Genomic DNA, 23,616 nt, shown 5'->3' on the forward strand with positions numbered 1-23,616 from the left:
AAACACAACAGTTGTTATATATACATAAGAGTTTTATTTTAACTTAGCAATTTAATAGAATTCGTGCATTGCACGGGCTAAAATCTAGTTACTAATATATACAACTCCATTCAAATCAAACACTCTAATAATTAAAAAATAAATCTAAAATAAAATTCAATCCAATATTAGAGCGTCACGTAGGAAATCTAATGGTTTTGGCTAATGAAAAATAAGATTTCAAAATTATTTATGAATTCAAAAAGTCGAGTGCCACGTAGGTAAATAATTATGTAACACGTAGATATTTTTATCAATTAATTACTAATATTACGTATATACAACTCCATCCAACTCAACTACTCTAATAATTAAAACAATAAATCTAAAATAAAATTCAATCCAAAATCAAACACTAATCTAATATAATATATATTTTTTTTCTTTTTGGTGCAATCTAATGTAATATATAAAATACATCAGTTAATACATATATGAAATTTATTTCATTGTAACAATTTAATAGAATTCGTGTATCGCACGGGTTAAAATCTATTAATCAAATATTCAAATATACTCAACTATCATCCTCATCGATAGTTATTATCAACCTATCACGCCTCATCAACCAGTCTTTCTTTCAAATTTCTAGGGTTTCGGTTCCTCAATCGATTTCTACAAAAAGCTCTAAATCCATTTTTTCTTTAAAAATGGCGACGCAAGGTGGAAGTATAGTTCAGGGAGGAATTGACCCAGCAGTATTAGACGACATTATTAGACGCCTTTTGGAGGTTCGCCTTGCTCGTCCGGGCAAACAGGTGCAATTATCGGAGACGGAGATCCGTCAGCTTTGCGTTGCTGCTCGTGAAATCTTCCTTCAGCAACCTAATCTTCTCGAACTTCAAGCACCCATCAAGATTTGCGGTATTCCCCCCCCCCCCCCCCCCTGATATTTTTGTATGGTATTTCAAGTTCTTTTAGTAATGTTAGGATTATTATGTTCCTTTTTGAGTATTTTAAATTATGATGTGAATTAGTGGATACATTTGATGTTTTTTGTGTGTGTTGTTTATGCTGAAATGATATTGTGCTGTTTATGTTCTTTGTATTTGACATTTGGGTGTATTGTTGGATTTCTTGATGGAAGAACTGCATTGGGTTTGTGGCATCCGTAAGATAAGAAGACGGGCAAGGTTCACTGAGAAAATGCGGGATGGAGGTTCATGGTGGAGGGGTTTGTTTGTGTGTTAAGATGATTAGAATTAGGAAAGGAAGTTGTTTGTTGGACAAATACGATATTTGCAGTATTTTTATGATTTTGGACGATTTCGTGTTCAAAGACTGCTCAAGTTCTTAGTCAAGGTGACTGTTCATGCTCATTGTAACACAGCGAAATGCCCAAATGTTAGATGGAAAAGTCTTTTTTTAGCTCTATTGCCTGTTTCTTATGTATCCTACGCAATGTATTTTCTCTTTCTTTAGAACATGAATATTGTAAAACAGAATTTGCGAGGCAAGTTGTAACTTTTTTTTCCGTGTTAGTTGCTTGGATTTTTTTCTCTGTACTGGAAACAATTCTGTTTGGAACTTAAAGTGATCTGGCACCTCGGATATCAGATTTCATTGGGGATGTTCCAAACTGCAATTGTTTAGGATTGCATAATGTAATGTTAGACTTTGCAAATTTGTTAAGGAATGTAATTGATGGGCAGGATTCAACTGTGTAGTGGCATTGTGGTAAGACGTAAGAGTGATTGATTAAATTATGAAATTATTAACAAATAGAGCAATGAAGTTGGACATACCAAAATCGAAGGGAGGATGTTCATTTTTAGATAGTGGGAATGTGATGAGACTTGAAAGGTTTTGTGCAGTTCATGTAAAAGAGAAGCATGTGGCAGTGTTTGGCATTGTATGCTCTATATAATGTATGATTGCTTTGAACTTCTTAACTCTATATGTGTCATTTTTCAATGTATACTTACCTTTCTCGGCCACAGACTTGGTGTGGAAGGATAACATTAGCATGTTTTAAGTGGGAAAAGGATCCTATGTAAAATGAGTTGGAGCTGTAGAAGGTTTACAAAATATTGTAGATGTAACCTTATCAGTCTAAGATTGGTTTTCCTTGATCGTTAGTGTTGGACAATACTAGAATTGGTTCCATGTTAGTGTTCTTCGAACTAGACTTGGTTAGGATGGATAAGATTCAAGCGTATGATTTGGCTTATTGTTTTGTGTTTTTGAGGTGATTGGTTGCTGGTATATCTGAAGGTGTTGTCAAGAGCATATCTGATAATATATTCTTTTACCAAATTCTATTATTTTCATGCTCCACTTATAACTTTTAGGCACACTGGTACTTCTATGTTTGGTTCTTTTCTTCGAAATACAGTTTGCGTAAATTATAAGTTGTAAATTGAAGTTGATATTTTCATAGTTCAATAGTTGATTGAACCTTGGAGTTTGTGGGTATTGTCATTGTGTCTCATGCTTGATTATCAGACGTGTTTCCACTTCAACTCCACTTTTACCTTGTGATTGGGTGAATACTTCTTTGGTTGTATTGGAATTACATTTTCGTAGGAGTTACCCATAACCTTTCCAATTTGGAGACAATAATGAGTGGTAGTGTAGTATATCTTTAAGGAGAAGCATCTGGACTCCCTTTTGGGAGTGTCATTCATGATGTCCTTTTCCGCTAAACGAGAAGCTAAAAGCTGTATTACATTCCTTTGTTTGAGATGAAACCTGGCAATGGGCTTTTAATGCTCTCACTCATTTAAGTTATTTAGGAGTAGGGAGTTATTCAAGAAATACGTGGCAAAAAAGTTTCTACTTTTATTTTTGCATTGCCTTCGTTTTGACACAGTAGAGGTGGGTGGATGGCAAGAGAGGATTTTCATTTTTTTTTATTTTTTTTTTACTGATGGTAGATCACATAGTATTCTGGAAAGGTTTTATACTTAAGTAGGCCAGCTGGTGTATTTGAGCTTATGTGCTTTAGATGCTTCTTTGCTGTCAGCTGTTAGTAATTACTTAAAAAAATAATTGATAGAGCCTGAAGTAGTATCTTGTGAACTTTTTTTTTGGTGGAGGATTGGGGGGGGGGGGGGGGTGGAGTAGGATATTAGGTAAGATTGCAGAAAAAAAATAGAATCAAAATAGTGCAACGTTATATGATCTCTGATTAATGTGGAATTAGGCTCTTGTTCTTTTGAGTTAACTTTACTGCATTTTAGATTTTCAGACTAAACTGCCATATTCTTCTGTTACAAATTAGGATATTTTGCCTTTGTTATGGCAATTTATGTGGAAGAGCGCTTCTTGTCTGGTGTACTTGAATTCATCTGGTTTTCTTTAAAAACTAGTTTCTTCGCAAAGGCCTAATTTTTGGTTTTTCAGGTGATATTCATGGGCAGTACAGCGATTTGTTAAGGCTTTTTGAGTATGGTGGTTTCCCCCCTCAAGCAAATTATCTATTTCTGGGGGACTATGTTGATCGTGGCAGACAAAGTGTTGAGACAATATGTCTTCTTCTTGCCTACAAGATAAAGTATCCCGAGAACTTTTTCCTTCTTAGAGGAAATCATGAGTGTGCTTCCATTAATCGGATATATGGATTTTATGATGAATGCAAGAGACGGTTTAATGTTAGACTTTGGAAGACCTTTACAGATTGCTTCAATTGTCTTCCTGTTTCTGCTTTAATAGATGATAAAATATTGTGTATGCATGGTGGACTTTCTCCAGACCTTCAGAACATGGACCAAATTAGAAGCTTACCTCGCCCTACCGCTGTACCTGATACCGGCCTGCTTTGTGATCTGCTCTGGGCAGATCCTGGTCATGATGATAAGGGATGGGCGATGAATGATAGAGGGGTATCTTACACTTTTGGTGACGATAAGGTGTCAGAATTCTTGACGAAGCATGATTTGGACCTGGTCTGCCGTGCACATCAGGTTATCTGCCTTTTTTTGGTACTTAGACTTTCTTTTTGGAGTTAAGATGCTCTGTTTTTCTGAAAACTTTTACTTGTTTTAGGTGGTAGAGGATGGTTATGAATTTTTTGCGGATAGGCAGCTGGTTACTATATTCTCTGCCCCTAACTACTGTGGTGAATTTGATAATGCTGGAGCAATGATGAGTGTCGATGAGAACCTGATGTGCTCGTTTCAGATTCTCAAGCCAGCAGAGAAGAAAAATAAATTTTTGATGTCGACAAAAATGTGATTTCTGCATAATTATGGAACCTTTGGTCTGAGAAGATAGGTAGGTGATTTTAAACCTCATTTTCATACTGCCTTGTTATTTTTTACTTATACTGTATATTCACTGATTATACCTGAGATTTACAAATTTATATTAGTGGATTTCCTTTATTTCTCTTTTGCCTTGCTACTATTCCAAAATTTTGGGTGCTAATCTGTTGGCCATACCGTAGCTTATTGTCTATGTGTTGATTTCCTTTGTGCTTGTTGCCAAAATACCAAGTGCTAAGTGCTTGGTGAAATTGATTGATTGATCACGAAGAAAAGTACCAAGTGCATATTAAACGGATTTAAAGTTCTGATGGTTGAGAGTTCAGACTATAGTTAAAACTGAGATCTTAATATCTTGGTGGAAAGTAATTAGGAATCATAATCTTTAAATAGGTACAAAGAAGACGTTAGTGGTGAGAATCATGAATTCAGGATTATGTGCTAGAGGAAAAAGAGATTTTAAGCTAGTTCCATGTTAGTGTTGGTGTTTCTTTATTCTCATAGGTGTGGGTGCATAGCCTAGTACCACGGTTGTTTCTGCATAATAGTATTCTAATATCTATTTTTCTTAGCCTTTTCTTAGGAGCTGAGATTTAATGCTTGAGAAGTGAACACTTTGTTCCTAACATATAGCCAATTCTCCCTCTCTTTATGATAAAGCTGTTTTATAAAGGGTTTTCCTCTGCTTGATCTTTGAATCTAGTAGCAAGTATAACTTGTCACATTTATCGTACAGTTGAGAAAACTAATTATTATTGAAGTTCTTTGTCCTGTCCTTGTATGTTCTTCCAATTTTATAGTTGGAGAAGAGAAGAATAAATCTGGCTTGTTATTATCATCGGTATAATTTTATAGTCATGGTAATAAATTATTGATCTTTATTTTCATGATTGAATTTGGCTTGTTATTATCATCGGTATAATTTTTTAATCGGGTGCAACAGGCAAGTGAGGCAACAGCTACTGAGCTAGTATATTTATGTTTCCAAATTCTATCACTTTGCTAATTGTCTTCCTCTGCCTTTTAGTTGATGGGAGAAATTACATGAAGACTGAAGTAATAGACTTGGTGGTTATCAAGTAGAAGCAAGCTGCAAATTGGCAGTTTGATATCGCTGTGCAACGAGTTTAGTTAGAGAAGTATGCAGTGGATTTTATTCTTGTTTGCAATGTCATAGTGGTTAGGTCTTGTTCTGAAATTTCAAAATATATCAGTATTGGTTGTTTGAGACTGACTTAAACAGCCGCTATGATTTTGTATACACTAATGGAATTGTAGAAAAATCTATGTATAAGCTTCCTTTGCAATTGAGCATCTGCCACATCTACTTGGATACAATCTGGAGTACTTTATACATTCCAACTCCATTAATTTGGACCGAAGACAACATTCAGACTCCCAGAAATACAGTACCAAAAAAAATGTGTGAGATTGTGTACGAGTTGCACTTTGTATCTTTAATAGATTTCAATGAAACATCAAAATTACACCAACGGAAATAATAGAACATAAACAAGAGCATAACAAAACAAATGGAAAACCAGCTAAGTGCGAACCCTTAATGCTAACCTAAAACCCCCAGAAATGGTTTGGTTGGATGTACTCAGTTTCAAACAAAATGACTTTGCATCAAGCAATTTGTGGGAAAACTGGGCATCAAATGGAAGTCTTCTCTTGCTACCTCTATCTTTACCCGTCTACAATAATCAAGTGTGACAATTTATGAAGATTGGCCAAGGACTATAAAGTATATGAGCTCGCTCCGCAGTATCTTTGATGGCTTTTTCATAAAACACCTGACTCCAGTCGATACAAATGCAAGGAAAGTCAAGTCATCAGGTGTTTTATTTCCTTATCAATCTCAAAACGTCCCCAATCAAATGCAGGGAACCCGTTACAAGGACCTGAAATAATTTAACAAACTCATAGTAGTTAAAAGTTGTGATCGAGCAAGTAATTTAGAAGACTGCTACAAAAGAAGAAAAAGTTGCTTGCTTTACCTGAACACGGACTGACTGATTTTGCCGGGCGTTGTCTCTGAGCCATTTAATGGCCAAGGGAAGTGTTGGAAAGACTTTACTATTTGTGCTACTGATAATACCCTTCTCTGTTTCATCCTGTGCTTCATCAGGACTGAGGCCTGAGTCCTTCGTGTACCCACCTAAAGTTGAAAAGATTCACATACATAAACACTCATCAAACTTTTTTTGGTTTGCATGATTTCTGATTTGAGGGGTGAATGAGTGAGTGATCATACCTTTATCCGCATTAACAAGACTTTCCCATACTCTCTGGAGTGTTAACTGCCACGATAAATCAACTCGTGTTGACGGTTGTGGCACGTTACTAATGACCTTGTTGTACACTGATACATTTGGGACGAACAGCGCCTGTTTAAATTGCACTCCTGCTCATCATAACAAAATTTCATGGTTCAACCACAGGAAATATCTTTCAACACCAAAAGTTGCTTGGCAAACATTCTAAACGTAAATAACGCGATAATTAAAAGGCATTCAGCTAATTAGTACAACATCTTGAATTCACAATAAAATATCACAATACTTCCTAACAAATCACTGGAGAAAACATTTAACATATTTAGGGAGGTCACCTTCATCAACTCAGAACGATGTAAAGAGCGTAAATGATAATTCCAGTACTTTCCCCTGTTTCTTCTAGGATTATCCAATCAGGTAGTATAGCACGCAAAATTAACTCTCAGCAGTCAGCATGTTAGAACATGGATCGTGCAGTTTCGCATACCACACAAGCTAGGTAATATACATAAGCAACTAAATTGATAAAAGACTTGCTCAAACTATTACCATGACTTGCGCAAGCTTTCACTAAACGCGGTAGAAGCAACTGGGGATCCCTTACAGACATACAATTAAAGAGCAGTATCTGCATGTTCATCAATAGCAAATTAGTTTTTCAATATTTCACTTGGCATGCATAAAATATCAAAAGTATCAATTACTTTGTATGTTTTTGAATTTCATGTTTACTTCTTTTCTTTGATTTGACTTCTTCGTTTTTTTAGATTAAGATGAATACTACCTCCGTTCCACAATACATGCAACATTTCTTTTTGCACGTATTCCAACACGTTTCTATGGACATTAATATCTCTAAATTCGTATAAGTAAAAATTATAAAAAAGTTGATATTTGAAATCCTCGCATTGATACAAATTTAACAAAACTCATTTGACTATGTTTTTTCATATATAATGGCGAAAGAAAGTGTATCAAAGTTGATTGATGAATAGTGTCCAAATGGGAAATGATACATGTATTGCGAAACGGAGGTAGTACATAATACTAGATTTGTGTATATTGTGGCCTTGTTGGGGGTGGGTGGGGGGGTCATAGAATTAGCAACCTGAACTACATCATCTCTTGCAGGTTCAGCAATAACTTCTGGATGGCTTTAATCATAGCAAAACAAGTTTATGTCCAACTTCCATTTTTCATTTTCATCTAAACTGCACAACTAAAGAATGTGAACATACACCCATTACCTGAGTTGAGCTTTTCCTTGTAGTTGAATTGTGAAAGCCACGTGCCATTTCAAAAGACATGCTTGAATTATCAGAAGGTTGATGCTCCGCATAGCTCACTAGCTTCTCATCCTCTTTGATAACATGGGAAAACCATCTACCACAAACTTCCATGCTCTCCGGACTATGGGCTCCATCCATATAGAATACCAAATCTTCAGGACCTTCAGAGCTGATATATTGATCAGGGACAATTTGGGCTCTTCCCTGTAGACTAGCGGTTGTCAGCCCTTTGATGAACTGCTCGGGCAAGGAGCTCTGATCCACAAACACACACACAATTTTAAGAATGACCAAGTTTTAAAGGAGGAAACAACCAGTAGTATATCCATGATTAAAAAAGACATACAGTGTTTATATGGTAGGGAACATCAACGTGTCCAGTCCTTTGAAGCCAAGTAGAGCACAAGGCCACAGCAAGACCAGCATTTACAAATTGATGCTCACCATCTAGACCAAGGTGCGCGCCATTTAGCATGTTAGGGTCTAATGGTGATGCTACTTGAAGATTTACCTGCAATAAGTTTTTGCTGATCAATCACCCACATTTTCTAAACAACCAAAACATCTCCTGCCTTATAATTGACACTTGACAAGCACAAGATGCAGTAACTTGCTTCAAAGATAAATGGTATAATGAACTCATTAAGAAATTACAAAAGATTCCAGTAAATATGCAGTTTATATGAACCTCCACTGATATGTAGTAATTGTTTTCATCACCAAGAGATAAAATAAAAAGTTGATTGTTCTGTAGTGACACCAACTTCTTAAAATGACTTCACCAAGTTTAATAACACCAAATGGTGATTCACAAACGCATAGTCTTCCCTATCCCTAAACGGAAGAAACAAAAAGAATAGGATTTGCAGACTGCTTTCCACAAAGGTAGTAGTAAAGTACCAATTTCTCAGAAGGTGTTTCAAATTGCATTTTGTGCATTCTGACAACATGTCAAGCCTTATGGGATACTCAAAATTGACCAAAAACAAACAAAAGAATGAAATTTCCACCAACATTAAGTCAAAGTCTAACTCACATTCAATTTCGAAGCATTCTCTTCAAGTACAGGCATTGCTTCCTCAGGCTGTGGCACAGTAAAAGCAGGAATACCTTGCTGCAACAAAGCTCAAAGTTACAAAAGAAAAGCCTTGGTTTTCCTCCTCCCGCCAGATAAATAAAGAGACTTAGAAAATATCGTCTCAAATCAAATAGCCTAAAACTGAAACAAACATGTCTAGTTTCAGATAGAGAAGAAACATATGGTTCATATAGAACACCTTGAAAATGCCAGCCTTTTCTCCAGCAATCAGCCCTAGAGTGTTTCCTACAACAAAGATACAAGAAAGACTTTATATGAAAAGGAAAAAATTTAAAATGACGAACAATGATAACAAGGATGATAACTAGTGACCATGGTTGATAAATTCTCGATCCGGGTCTTAGATATGATCTTAATGTTTGTAGGATCTTACGATCCTACCTGGATAAAACTTTGTAGTGGTAGGATCTTAATACGATCTAACGATCCAATCCAACATACAATGGTATTTTAAGATTAGAAAATTATTTTTTACAATTTCTATTACTAAATAATTTACATTCACATATCATTATAAGTATTAGCTTTATGTGAGCAAGAAAACCTTTAAGTATTAATATTATGTGAAATACATAATTTTATACTGCATTGTATCAACATAAATACTATTTCCATTATTTAGTACGATCTTGCTATTCTACGATCCAATCCTACCCCATCATTGATCCAAGGTAGGATTGAGATCCTGAAAACCTTGCTAGACAGCTATACCATGCAAATTCATTAAAACAACAGCAGGTAAATGCTGATCCCCACGACAGCAAGGTGTTGGTAGATTGTGATGCACGAGTTCTTAATTTCCCAGCACTTTCATTTCCTACCTCGAACCACCACCACCACTTCTTCTGTAACCATATCATCTCTGTAATGCTATGACTCTCCAAGAAACCCAGGTTTTCCCACAAAATTCAACCAATTCTCCCATTTCTTGAACAAACTTCAACTACCTTCAAATTTCTATACAAATAACCAGAATTCGTCTTCAAGAAGACCAAAATTTCGCCTCGGCTTCGCAATCATCATTTCCTCCTCCTTTACCATCCCATTACTACCTCTAACTCTTCTCATCGTTTAATCCCATGAATTTCGTTGATCTATCCTAAAATACGGTGTTATGATTGAGTCATGTTAACTCCCAAGGATGTCAGGATCTCAATCATACCTAGGATCGGTGATGGGGTAGAATCGGATAGTAGAATCGTAAGATCCTACTAAATAGTGGAAATAGTATTTATGTCGATCCAATTCAATAGAAAATAACATAGTATTTATGTCGATCCAATGCAATAGAAAATAATATATTTTACGTACTGGAAGGTTTTTCTTGCTTACATAAAGCTTATAATGATATGTGAATATGAATTATTTAGTAATAGAAACCGTAAAAAGCTCACATAAAGCTAATACTTACAATGATATGTGAATATGAATTATTTAGTAATAGAAATTGTAAAAATTATTTTTTTAATCTTAAAATACCACTGTATGTTGGATTAGATCGATGGATCGTATTAAGATCCTACCACTACAAAATTTTATCCAGGTAGGATTGTAAGATCTTACCTAAGATCCGGACAGGTGACACATTCACGCACTTTTAGATAGTTGAATCACAGGATTGTAAGCTCCAGATCGGGAGTTTAACAACAGTGTTAACCCCTCTAATTTTCCCAATAATTGATTTGTTGCTTTGGGAGGATTTTTTTTTTTTTTTTGCAAATTGCTTTGGGAGGAAAGTGAAGAAGGGGGTAGAGAAGGATTCAGTGGCAGAAAAAGAGAAACAAATATTAGGAGAAAGAAAATTGGGAGGAAACAGAGATCCTGAATGAAAGTGAAAGGACAGAGAAGGAGAGGAGGATGAAGCAGGGAAAAGGAATAAGATTATGAAAAAGAATAGTGGACCAATAACCTAATAAATGGGGGAAATATGCCACATCAGATAGGCTAACCTATATTGCTGGTCACTGGTCGTAATGGACTGTTTAAAGAAGATATCCCTAAAAGGTTGTATTATTCCTAGTTAACTTGGGACTGTTTTCAGCAGACCGTCCAAAGGTTGTACTAACTCAAAGTGGGACTATTTTCAGCAGACCGTCCAAAGGTTGTATTATTAGAATCAATTTTTCCTTAAGAAAATTCCCCATTCAAAAAAATCCAAATTCACCTAAGATCTACAGCATAATTTATCCCAGTTGAACCAGAAAGACTCAAATTTCACTAATAACAGATCATGTAGCTAAGGTACGAATGGCCAACAGTGGTACAGTTTTATTTTCTCATTTATAGAGAACTATTACCAGCAGAAGATAGATTGTTAAGTTAAGCAAATTATCTGCCTTTAAATTAAACAAAGTATTGACAAGTGTAGTCAACAAGGGGAACACTCAAAAGCATTCTGGCTAGATGCCTCAAGTGATTAACCAGTAAGAATCACGCCCAAGAAGAGAAATATTGAGAATAGATCACACTAGAGGAGGAGGGGGGGGGAAGAAACACTAACAGCTGCTATAAAATTTTACCCTTCAGCATGAGCAGTTTGGGACAATTTTAATACAGTAAGTTTCATCTAGAGTATTAATTGTTTTAAAAAAGGGAAATTTTAACACTGACCTAGAATTTCCATGTGATCATACCCGAGTGAAGATATACCGCAAACAATTGGTGCCTGTACCTGAAAAATTAGAGCACATGTGATCAAAATCGGTGGTAGTCTGCCACACCAACATACTACATGCGATAAATGGAACATAAAACGCACCACATTTGTTGCATCAAACTTTCCTCCCAATCCTACCTCCATGATAGCTACATCGACCTGCAAAATTCAGCTTGTAATTTAAGCAATGTTCAGTTTATCATCTACCAAAAAATCAAAATCAAGATAGCATTGCCAGAAGAAGCAATTAAAAGAGATAAAGATTAGATGTCATGACCAACCTGCTCTGCAGAAAATATCTTGAATGCAAGTAGCGCTAAGAAACGAAAATATGTAGGCATTGGTATGTCATCGGTGGTTTTTTCCTGTAAAAAGAAACTGCATCAAGAGTGAAGAGATAACACACCATCATGACTCCAACGCATCCAAAAACACTCCCGTCCTCAGAGAGACCAGGAGAGTCTGACCTAAATGGCCTTACCTCCAAATGAACCATGATCCTATATGCAATGACTATATGTTTTTTCACAATAAATATTATGCAAGTAAGAAGTTCAATGAGGTATTTTAATTTTGCTATTATTATCCAATAGTCAAAGAGTTGTGTATATGTGCCTATAATGGCCATTACCACACAAGAATGGAAGATCATGTTCATAAGAACATTGTAAGGCAGTCAAAAAATCAAGATCTTACCCTTTGCACACAACCAAGCATTTTGTACAAGGAACTATGCAACATATGTAATGATGAATATCAGGAGGACTGGAGGACTAAGAAAACTACCGACAGCAACCCCCATCCCCCGGGAAAAAAAATTCTTTATACATTTTCACTAGAGTAACTATACATAAACAGTGAAGTCCTGATATTCTAAAGGAGCGACTTAGAAACAGGAATTTCTCAGATAAGTTGTTCTTTAGCATATGATGATATTTAGTTCTAGCACACAGTGAAAATAAATTTGTTAACCTCGGGGAACGATAGTTCTACAAATATCTCTCCAAAAGCATTGATTGTTGTAGAACAATTTGTAAAAGGAAGCATATTTCACTCATGACATCTGTCCATAGGCTAAATATGAGCTCCTCATATCAACATCGTTATGACTTGTGGTTTCTCAGAGAAAATACTTTTGCATTTTCAATATTAGGTTGCACATCAACCTGAATTTTGATCACCCTGAACTTCCTATCTACAAATCATTACCTCATCTCCATTTCAGACATCTTCCATGGGTATTTTTATGTGAAAATCAAAACATTTACATGTCCTAAAGCTGATGTCTGGTTCCCCAAAATAAGAAACATACAAGGCAAAGACAGAAGCCTAAAATTACGAAAGCAAAAAGAGGCACATGAGAAGATAAGGTGATACAAGTTGAGTTACACACAAATAAAATTATATATTCTCACCTAATTATAAATGGGATTGCGGCAAGTTTGCCTAATTACCATTAGTAACAGAGCTTATGCCTACGTGTGACACGTTAATAAGTACTAAGAAATTTAAACAAGCAGAGGTTACTAATTTAAAGTAATAAAAGAAGAAGATAAATGAATACGAAACTAATGACCATTTTACATACAGAAAAAGGAGGAACCATGTAAGAGGAGGCACGATGAATTCCATAGAAGAATAGAAAGATACCTTTAGCCTATCATAACACCACCAGAAGTACGCCAAAAACTTTTCTTGACATATATCGGCACTGCAAAAGAGATAAATGCCTCATTAGTGAATTAAGTACTGCTTAAATTACAAGTAAAAATAACACCCCAGGGCCCAGGTCCCCAGTACCCAGCCCCACCCCCCTAAAACCCTCCTTTTAATGAGTAAGATGATAGAACTGTTCTTTCACAAGAAAATTAAGAGGAAAATATGAGTAGAAAAGGAGATGGTGTCAATTTTAACAAAGAATCATGCATTTCACAATCCATATTATGACAGTGGTCGTTCCCTAGATTTCCAGTAACACGTGCCTAAAAAGAAGCCAATAGACCACCCGTGCCAGTAACCACACTATACACAATTCTGGTTGTGAAATAGCTGAGATGATATACTAATTCTCTCAGAGAAAATACACCAAATATTGGCTGAAAGAGCATAGCACCACATTTTTCCTAATCCAAGTATCCAACCCAGACCAACATATTATCCATCAAATGACTGATCACTGAAACAAGGATAACCAAAAGTTAACCTTCTACCTCATTGTTACCTATTCCATTTTTGTAGCCAAAAGGCCAAGAATAAACAAATGTGAACTTGTCTCATTACTTCGCTTCAAATTCAGGCACATAAGACATGGGCCCCAAGGAAAGAGTCTTCTGGTCCATTACCTCCAACAAATGTGGAGCCTTATCGAGGTGATACTCAGTATTAAGAATTTCAACCTCAAGGGAGCCTTAGACTTCTAAGGAAGTCATATCGGGACAGGGGCATAGAATCGGTGTAAGAAGATTTACAGGAATAATCTGGCCTCCACTTGTACATTTATTTTACGTCAACCACCAAAGTCAGCATGATAGGGATTCCCTTGCCTCAAACTTACATCCATAGCTAGCCCCACAAAATGATCACCACAACCTTCTCTCCAAACTAAGTTATTAATGACATGCCAAGCCTATAAATTAAATCCTGTTCACCTTCATAGTTAAAACCTTTTCCACTACCTCTGTAACTACTAAGGTCGTATCAAATAGAAGTTAACCCACCATAGACACAAGCTAAGAAAAGAACAACCAAGACTTGTCAGAACCCACGTGAGTTCTTAAACACTATAAAAAGACTGAAATGAACAACAAAAATCTCTCACCTTCTTCATACTTATACAGTGTCATTTAGGCAATTAATCAACTTAGAAGTTAATCTCTCAATATCTCACTTTCCAGGCCCTCAAAATCCCTAAAAGCCTCGTATACAGTTGCACTCCACACTCATGAACCCTCATGAAAAATAAGGATGATAATTAACAGCTGACACAAACTAAGGCATGTTTAACTGACCAGTGACTGAATGAGAATATCACTAACTCAAAAAAAAATATACACATGGAATTAAAAAATAATTATTATAATAAGCCACGACAGATATAATAAAACTCGAAACATAAAAGTTTTTGCATGCAAAATAAAAGCTGGATTTTGTAATAGAAGGCAACGGTTGTCCTCATGCTTTTCATGTCGGTATGTCACAGGGTAACATTAAAATGTACAGGATGACTCAATTATAAACATTGTTACAAACTTAAAATTAATGTGATTACAATAAAGAACCTTCATGTTATAACTCACCCATCTAATAGAAATCTTTCCCGGACGTCCATTAAGTGTGGAGATGTAAATAGCCCCGTGTGGAAGCCACAATTGCGTAATATGGACTCTGTAAAAACACATGTCGAACCCTGTGCAAACAGACAGTCAAAAGAAACATCATATAATATCCATAACACCGCTAATTCATAGTTTCTCCTCTAATGGTAGTTCATAAGAGTGCCGAATTCGTATGTGTGGCTTCACCATCACTTGACACTGGACAATGCACTAATAGAATATATTGCCCTTTCTGAACATTGTCTATTCGTTAAGAAGGTGACCTGTAACACAATTTCAATGTGTGCATGGGTATTGAGTGTACACAGTAAGATCACTAATCCTACAGCTGACTAAAATGCAGACCGCATCAAGACAATTGTTATACCATTCAATAGCCTCAACGAATCACAAATGCAATATTACTAAAGAAATACTCCCTCCGTTTCAAATTAGTTACAATGTTTTCGTATGGCACGGACATAATAATTCAACACTGAAGGAAATATTATACCTTTCCTTTTGTGCCAGCCACATGAATAACCTTCAACTTAGAAATTGGTTCTTCCAACTCCAATATCTGCAAAAATCCACCCAAAACCAATACACCTAATTATCTAATAGTCCAAACAATCAATTAATTTGAGACAGAATGAAACAGAAAATAATGCATAATAACATAAGTATAACCTTGACGTAGTCGAAAAGCAAATCAAAGCGATCTCCACTATTGCTCTTCTCGGCACGAGTTCTGGTGGTTATCAATGAAGACAGCGCACTCATTGCCTCCTCATACGGCGACGGCTTAGGATTCGCCAATCCATCACCACCCTCTACAAATTAAATTAAAATTCATTGAATTTGTACAAATTGAATCAAATATTGCATTTCGGAAGAAACCCAGATGGTTTATTGTATCCCTATACTCCAATGCATTATTAAATAAAATAATACGGAAATACATCCTAAGACTGCATTTGGAAGAAACCCGGATGAAATTTACTCAATTCTATACTCCAATGTACATTTTCTGCAGAAATATTATCACCCGGAATTTACAAGAATTGATATGAAAAGTACATCATTTTATTAAAAAAATTGTTACCTGCTGACATGATGAATGAATGAAGCTTAGGCAAGAGGGGGGAGGGAAGTGAGACGGGAAAGAGTGAATGGAGGTTGGTGAAGAGAGAGAAAGGAAGATAGTCCGTAGATAAAGAAGTGAGCACCAGGAGTGGCTGCCGCAAGCCTACCCAAGTTTCGTTCTTTCTCTCTTTCACCGCAGATTTGTTTTCATTAAACGACAAAACTTTTGGTGCTTTGAATTGTTGAAAAGTGTCCCTTTATTCCATTGAAGGTGGGCGCAATATTATCTGACATCTTCAATTTTGCTCCAACGAGATCTTAATCTGGAGTTTGTAGCTCCATTTTAGGGTAATTCACTAATTTTATGTTGGGTCTATTAATCATAGGTAGAGATGGTCAATATGGCGGGTTGGGTGGGATTGGATAGGGGATAAAATTGACACACGATCCGCCTTAGTTAAACTAGGGTGGGTCGAATCGTGGGTTGTGTGGGGAAAAATGGACACAATACATGATGGGTCGAGGTGGTTGTGTGGGTCCGATGGGTTTAGTGGGTTACGATAGATGTGATTCCGATGGGGTCAAATGGGTTTGGTGGGATTAGGAACTGATGTGGGTCACGTGGGTTTAAACGATTACTTAAGTGTTAAAAAATTACAAATTTTGTATGAACTTAAATTAAGTAATTTTTATGTTAATCACATACTCACATAAATGTGATTAATGTATATTTACACAATAAAATTAGAATTACCAATCACATACTCACATAAATGTGATTAATGTATATTTACACAATAAAATTAGAATTACCAATCACATACTCACATAAATATGATTAATGTATATTTACACAATAAAATTAGAATTACCAATTGCTTGTTGGTTCAGTGGTGATTGAGGTTGAACTTAGTAGGGAGAACCCCGTGTTTGATCCCCGCAACAACAATTGGTAGGGGAATGGAACCTATCCACTCAGAACTCGCCCCAAATCCGGATTAGCCCTAAAGGCGAATCGGGTGTTACACAAAAAAAAATAGAATTTATTAACATTTCAAACATATAAAATTGTTTAAATTATGATGGCTTTGGTGGGTTGGGCTTGTGTGTCGGGTTGGGTGGGTCCGTGTGTTGGGTTGGGTGTGTCGGGTGTGCCGTGGTAGGTTGTGTCGGGTCTGATGGGGAGGGTCGAAATGGGTTGTGTTGAAAAAATTCGACCCACAACACATCAAAAAATATACTGGTTGGGCTGGTAGTGTCATGGGTCATAAATGAGTCCGACCCACGTGACCCACTATGGGTTGTCAGGATGGGCTGGGTCAAATCCGTACCACTGGCCATCTCTAATCATAGGGTACGGCAAACGTTTTGGAGGTGATAGGGGGAATAATAAGGGAATCTCTCACCTGTAAAAAGCTCTTAGCTAGTGAAGTTTGTTTTGTTAGATAATGCCTTGAATCGGTCAAGCCCCTTACTGCAACGCCCCAGCACGGGTGTAATACCTCGTATTTTTATAATATTTATAAATATATTTTATTATATTTATAAAGCATTTTACGATTTTTGAAAATTAATTCGCATTTAAATAATATTTAAATGTATTTTAATTAATTAGAATATTTATTATTTTAATTAATTACGAAACGAATTTAATTCTTGAGTCGGAAAATTAAATGGGTTGCAAGTGATTTCAAAGGTTTCGGGTTTTAAATGAAAAGTACAATTCGTTTTATTAAACGAGCCCAATCAAAAGAATTTAATTCAAGTCATATGCCAGCTCAATCATTTAATTCCCTAAGCCCAGTTCTATTTTTCCTAAGCCTAGCCCATTGAGAATAGGGAGCCTATAAATAGGACTCCTCATCATTAAATGAACCCCTAAAATTTCATAAAGCCTCTTTTGCTTTGCTTGCCCCTCACTCCAACTCCTCTCTCTCTCTTTGCTCAGCGCCCGCACGCCCTCAAGGCTTCGTGCTGCACCCGCACACCGCACGGCCTCGTGCCCTCGTGCCCGCCTCTCGCCCACACTCTCTCTCGCCTCTCCTCTCTTGCCCGCAGCCGCAGCGCGCACTCGTTCCCTACGTTGCTGTTGTGCCCTGTTGTTGCTCGTGTGCTCGCGCACACCCTTGCTCGTCCCCTTGCTCGTGTGCTCAGCGCACACCCCTGCTCGCCCCTCTCACTCGCACGCTGCGCCAGCCCCGCACGCGCTGCCATGTCGCTGCCCCTTTGTTCGTCGCCCTTGCTGTGCGCGCACACACACGGACGTGTGTGTGTGTGTTGTTCGTGTTCGTTATTCAATTCTTTTTCGCTCAATCACTCTAATTCGTGGTTGTTCCGTGCTATAGGCCGGATTGGTATAATTCTCTTCTTCCTTATCTATTCTATTTCAATTCCGCATTTTAAATTATAATATTAATATTGTTTTGGATGATTAAAATGCTGGGAATCGGTTATGAACACCGTGCTTTGAGGATTTGCGTGTTGTGATTCATTAGGCTTGTTTTAATTATTAAATTATGAATTTTCAGATTCGTTTATTTAATAAAGAATTGATTTTTATGATGATAAATTGGTTTTAATGGGATTTTCAAGTTAGGGTTTTAATCTAGACCTAATGAGTCAATTGATTAGCATAATTAGGTGATGATTTTAATTATGATAATCAATTATATTTCCAGATTTGAATAAAGGCTTAAAGTGTTGATTTTATTGATTTTAAAGGCGGAAAAAGTATGTTTTCGTACTAGGGATTGGTTTTGCAAATTGAGACGTTTATATTATTGAAAAACGATTGAATTCTAAAGTTTAAGTAAGGTTTTAGATTTTATAAAGTTTCTGGAAATTTAATGAACATGGAAATAATTTAAGTTTCATTATTTTGATGATAGGAGGTGATTTCTATGTGAGTGCTCGTTATTGCAAAGTGGCCCCTACACTTAGGTATTCAAGGTACGTACAAGTCTAGGGAGACCACACTTTTGTCAATGACATTACATGATTGTTGATGATGTGAATTATATTATGTGGATTCATATATGCTTTGGTGAACGATCATGTGGATTAATATTATTGGAGTTATTGAATTGTTGAACAAGCATGTTGAGATTATTATGAGTATGGATTTCATTGTCAATCATGTTGTTCAATATTTATGCACGTATGGTTTGTTTCACATGCAAGGGATGGATCATTTATTTGTATGCTATTGTACGGGATGTCTAGCATACTTTGAGCCAATTATTCGTACTTCGTTGTACTATTTATTTTACCACATGTGAAGGGTTAGCTCACGTAAGCCACCGCACATGTAGGGTTCAGTTGGGAATATTTTGTATGAAATGAAATAGGATTTGTCGTGCAAGGGCACAACCCTCATGTTAATGAGCATGATGTGGAATCTCACTTTGGTGAGGAGGAACATGGTAGTAATTTCACAAGAGTCGTGTTTGGTTGATTACAAGTCCTAAAGCATTAAAATAAGATTGTTTTGGTTGTCGTTTATTAATTGTATATGTGTACATTGTTGAGTCTTGAGTTCACCTTTAATAAAATATTAATAAACGTAAAGTGCAACCAGAACAAGCTTCAAAACTCTTGGAACGTATATACCTTGAGTATGAACAATAGGGGAGTCTTGCCGGAAAGCTCGTACTGTAATACCTCGTATTTTTCTGTATTTATAAATATATTTTATTATATTTATAAAGCATTTTATAATTTTTAGAATTTATTTCGCATTTAAATATTATTTAAATGCATTTTTAATTAATTAGAATATTTATTATTTTAATTAATTACAAAACGAATTTATTATTTTGGGAAATTAATTGGATTTCAAAAGTAAAAAGATTTTAAATAAATCTAGCCCAATTCAAGTTCAAGTCCAAACAAATTAAAGCAAGCTCAGCTTATGTTTTATGAAGCTCGTAAGGGAATCCTAAAGCCTAACCCATCTTTGAGTTTCCTAAGCCTATAAATATAGGTGTTCACCCTCAAAATCGCTCCCTATTATTCATTAAACCTAAAAGTAAAACCCTAACCTAAATTCCTCTTTCTTTCGTCGAACTTATGTTTGGCCGTTTTTCACCTATTTCCGTTCGTTTTCAGAAAATGGTTTCTTTTATGAGCATTCTAAATTACTGCTGCAGTATTTCACTTTTCTCTTTCTCTCCTTGCACGTCGCCCCTCACCCGAGCACTCAGCATGAGCGATGTTGCTCGTTGCTGCACCCCGTTCCTTCGAGCACCATCCCTAGCACTCCCTTGCTGCGTTGCTCGTGCTTTGTCCCTCACACTCCCTCTCTCGCCATCGTCGTTGCAACCTACCCGCACAGCCACACCTTGCGTGTTGTGGTTGATGTTGTTGCCGTGTGTTGTTGCTGTGTTGTGGTGCCCTCGCACACTCGCCTCTCTCCTTCCTCTCGTGCCTGCTGCGCCGAGCCCTCACCACCCACGTTGCTTGCTTGTTCGTTGTCCGCACACGCAACACACCCTTCGTGTGTGTTGTGTGTTTGTTTGTGTTCCGTTAATTCTTTTTTTGCCCAATCACATTCAATTCGTGATTGTACCGTGCTATAGGCCGGATTGGTATAATTCTCTTCTTCCTTACCTATTCTATTTCAATTCCGTATTTTAAATTATATTAATATTATTGGTTTTGTTTAATTAAAATGCTGGGATCGGTTATGAACACCGAATTTTGAGGATTTGTATGTTTGAATTATTGAAGAATGTTTTGGATTGAAATATTATAATTTTCAGATTTGAAATATATATTAAAGCTTCAATTTTTATTAGTTTTAATGGTTTAATTACAAACTATGATTAGAGTTTTAATCTAAGCCTTATGGGTGATTGATTAGCATAATTAGATGATGAATTTAATTATGATAATCAATTATATTTTTCAGAATATTATAGAGACTTAAAACGTCGATTTTTAATGGTTTTATGCATGAAAATAAATTAATTTCATGCTAGGGTTTTAAACGATTGATTGAGACTATTATTTTATTTATGAACGTTTAAGTTCTAATTAATTCAAGTGTTTTAAAACTAAACAAAGTTGCTGGAAATTTAGTAAGCATGGATAATAATTAAGTTTCTCCATTGTGTTTATAGGAGTTGATTTCTAGTAAGTGGTGATTCGCACAGTGGTCCCCGTACTTAGGTATTCCAGGTAGGGATGGCAATGGGTAGGGTCTGGGTAGGGTCTAGTAATACCCGGACCCGGACCCTAACTTTTTGACATATACCCATACCCTACCCTTACCCTATAGGGTCTAAAATTATAAGACCCTTACCCGGACCCTATGGGTCCGACAGGGTATGGGTAGGGTCTAGGGTCTTATGCGGGTCCGCGTAAAACTATAACTTTTATTTCCTTTTTTGTATTCAATTATATGTAATATGCAAAAATAATACAAGAACAACGATTAATAAGGCATTTAAAAACAAATAAATAGCTAGTCTTCAAAAATTATCCTTGTCTTTCCTTAAACACAATACATTTTAAAGTACGAAGCTCATAAATTACAAAATCCCACATTCTTAACTACACAACATTAATTTTAATAAATAGGTATCCATTCAGTACTTTAGTAGTATTTATCGTCAATATCATCATATACTTCATCATCAAGATCTAACAAAAAAAGTGAAGTACATAAAAATAACAAAATTTAAGCGGGTCTAAATATAGGGTATGGGTAGGGTATGGGTCTTAAGGGTCCGCGGGTAGGGTATGGGTAGGGTACGGGTCTGAAAAATTAAGACCCTTACCCTACCCTAAAAAAAACAGCATATGCCCATACCCTACCCTTACCCTATAGGGTCTAAAAAATAAAGATCCATACCCTAATTTTAGGGTAGGGTCTGACAGGGTCCGGGTAGGGTCCTGGACCCGCTGCCTTCCCTAATTCCAGGTACGTACAAGTCTAGGGCGACCACATTATTTGTCAAGGGACATTACATGATTGTTATTGATGTGAATTATATTATGTGAACTTGGTGAATTCATATTTGGTTTTGTGAACGATCATGTGGATATTTATTATTGGAATTATTGATTCGTTGGTTGAACAAGCATGTTGGGACTATTGTGAGTATGGATTTCATTGTCAATCATGTTGTTCAATATTTATGCATGTATGGTTTGTTTCACATGCAAGGGATGGATTATTTATTTGTATGCTATTGTACGGGATGTCTAGCATACTTTTGAGCCAATTATTCGTGCCTCGTTGCACTATTTATTTTACCACATGTGAAGGGTTCGCTCACGTAAGCCACCGCACATGTAGGGTTCGGTTGGGAATATTTTGTATGAAATGAATTAGGATTTGTCGTGCAAGGGCACAACCCTCATGTTAATAGGCATGATGTGGAATCTCACCTTTTTGTGAGAAGGAACTTGGTAGTAATTTCACTACGTCTGAATTTATTGATCACAAGTCCTAAAGGATTAAAATGAGACTGTTTTGGTTGTTGTTTATTAAATGTATGTTTGTTTGAGTCTCGAGTTCGCCTTAATAAAATATTAATAAACGTAAAGTGCAACCAGAACAAGCTTCAAAACTCTTGGAACGTATATACCTTGAGTATGAACAATGGGGGGAGACTTGCCGGAAAGCTTGATCTCCTACTAATGATACAAGACGTTGTTATGGCCCGACACTCGGTATGGTCCGATATTATTATTTATTATTTGGTGTTTGGTGGGCTCCCAACACCCTTCCTTTATGGAATATTCTTTTGGCCCGTTCGAAGCTTATTCTAATTAAATTGTGAGTCAAGAGTCGAGTCAAGAGTCGAGTCTTGTATTCATGATTCGTTTGTTATTTATTAAATGGCTTTTGCATGTTGATTAGTACTTTAGCGAGTGATGCATGTCTATAGTTTTATTTCACTCTAAGTACTCAGCTTTTGATGACTACGTGCTTTGTGTCTTTTGGTCATGGCCTTCGCCTTAATGACCCTATGATGATCCACTTGCACTTGCATTGTTGGGGAGTAGATTAATTTAGCAGGTTGGTAGATCAAAGTACGATCGAAATCATGTAGCTTGGGATGGTTGAAAGAGTTGCATTCTTTTGTGCTTTGAAACTATTTCAAATTATACTTTAATTATGTTTTGGAGTTTATGGATTTTTAATACTTTGGTTTTGGGCCGTTATGGTTCCAACTTGTAGGAGGCCTCAATAAATATTATTTATAATGGTTTGAAAGTTAGTTAACATTAAATTCCGCTGCGTAATTCTGGTAATAGCCTTAACCGTTATCACGGTGGCGGTAATACTTTAGTAATTCCTTTATTTTAAGTTGCAAAATGGTTTTATAAAAGCAAGGAATTATTAGGGTGTTACACGTACTCCTACTAATGATACAAGACGTTGTTTCATTTATATTATGCGCAGGAATTCCGTCGGTATGGCCCTACACTCGGTATGGCCCGACACTCGGTATGGCCCGGATTTATTATTTATAATTTGGTGTATGGTTGGCTCCCATCACCTTTTCCTTTATGGAACTTTCTTTTGGCCCGTTCGAAGCTTATTCTAATTACATTGTGAGTCAAGAGTCGAGTCAAGAGTCGAGTCTTGTATTCATGATTGGTTGTTATTTATTACATGGCTTTTGCATGATGGTTAG

The 23,616-nt window shown here is 36.4% G+C and overlaps 2 protein-coding genes across 3 annotated transcripts; one reads left to right on the forward strand and one right to left on the reverse strand.

The window, feature by feature from the left end:
* Positions 1 to 566: 566 nt before the first annotated feature.
* LOC110785485 (serine/threonine-protein phosphatase PP1 isozyme 4) lies at positions 567 to 5,582 on the forward strand. The gene is made up of 4 exons (XM_021989930.2): positions 567 to 903; positions 3,385 to 3,944; positions 4,027 to 4,254; positions 5,272 to 5,582. The coding sequence occupies exons 1-3, from the start codon at positions 690 to 692 to the stop codon at positions 4,213 to 4,215; spliced, it is 963 nt and encodes a 320-aa protein (XP_021845622.1). The 5' UTR covers positions 567 to 689; the 3' UTR covers positions 4,216 to 4,254; positions 5,272 to 5,582.
* A 93-nt stretch (positions 5,583 to 5,675) lies between these two features.
* LOC110785484 (folylpolyglutamate synthase) lies at positions 5,676 to 16,296 on the reverse strand. 2 transcript variants are annotated; one of them, XM_021989929.2, is made up of 16 exons: positions 15,987 to 16,296; positions 15,572 to 15,714; positions 15,396 to 15,461; positions 14,864 to 14,973; positions 13,218 to 13,278; positions 11,849 to 11,932; positions 11,670 to 11,726; positions 11,522 to 11,582; positions 9,090 to 9,136; positions 8,849 to 8,926; positions 8,159 to 8,323; positions 7,771 to 8,067; positions 7,073 to 7,151; positions 6,502 to 6,651; positions 6,245 to 6,405; positions 5,676 to 6,148 (listed from the first exon to the last, which is right to left on the reverse strand). In XM_021989929.2, the coding sequence occupies exons 1-16, from the start codon at positions 15,994 to 15,996 to the stop codon at positions 6,089 to 6,091; spliced, it is 1,629 nt and encodes a 542-aa protein (XP_021845621.1). In that variant the 5' UTR covers positions 15,997 to 16,296; the 3' UTR covers positions 5,676 to 6,088. The 2 variants fall into 2 exon arrangements, with proteins under 2 accessions (XP_021845621.1, XP_056696152.1); XM_056840174.1 differs by lacking the exons at positions 5,676 to 6,148; positions 6,245 to 6,405 and adding an exon at positions 6,859 to 6,922 and having other exon boundaries at positions 6,523 to 6,651; positions 15,987 to 16,249.
* Between the last annotated feature and the right edge of the window lie 7,320 nt (positions 16,297 to 23,616).

The sequence above is a fragment of the Spinacia oleracea genome, chromosome 1 (genome assembly GCF_020520425.1).
Source record: "Spinacia oleracea cultivar Varoflay chromosome 1, BTI_SOV_V1, whole genome shotgun sequence".
Lineage (NCBI taxonomy): Eukaryota > Viridiplantae > Streptophyta > Magnoliopsida > Caryophyllales > Amaranthaceae > Spinacia > Spinacia oleracea.

What these genes read in the sequence shown, in the direction of transcription:
- LOC110785484 (XM_021989929.2), bottom strand. An exon ending in GGTGTTATGATAGGCTAAAG is followed by an intron (nt 11,933 to 13,217) that starts GTATCTTTCTAT and finishes TTCTTTTTACAG; the next exon opens with GAAAAAACCACCGATGACAT. An exon ending in AGATATTTTCTGCAGAGCAG is followed by an intron (nt 11,727 to 11,848) that starts GTTGGTCATGAC and finishes TGAATTTTGCAG; the next exon opens with GTCGATGTAGCTATCATGGA.
- LOC110785485 (XM_021989930.2), top strand. Translation starts at nt 690, where the DNA reads ATGGCGACGCAAGGTGGAAGTATAGTTCAGGGAGGAATTGACCCAGCA. An exon ending in AGCACCCATCAAGATTTGCG is followed by an intron (nt 904 to 3,384) that starts GTATTCCCCCCC and finishes TTGGTTTTTCAG; the next exon opens with GTGATATTCATGGGCAGTAC. An exon ending in TGGTCTGCCGTGCACATCAG is followed by an intron (nt 3,945 to 4,026) that starts GTTATCTGCCTT and finishes TACTTGTTTTAG; the next exon opens with GTGGTAGAGGATGGTTATGA.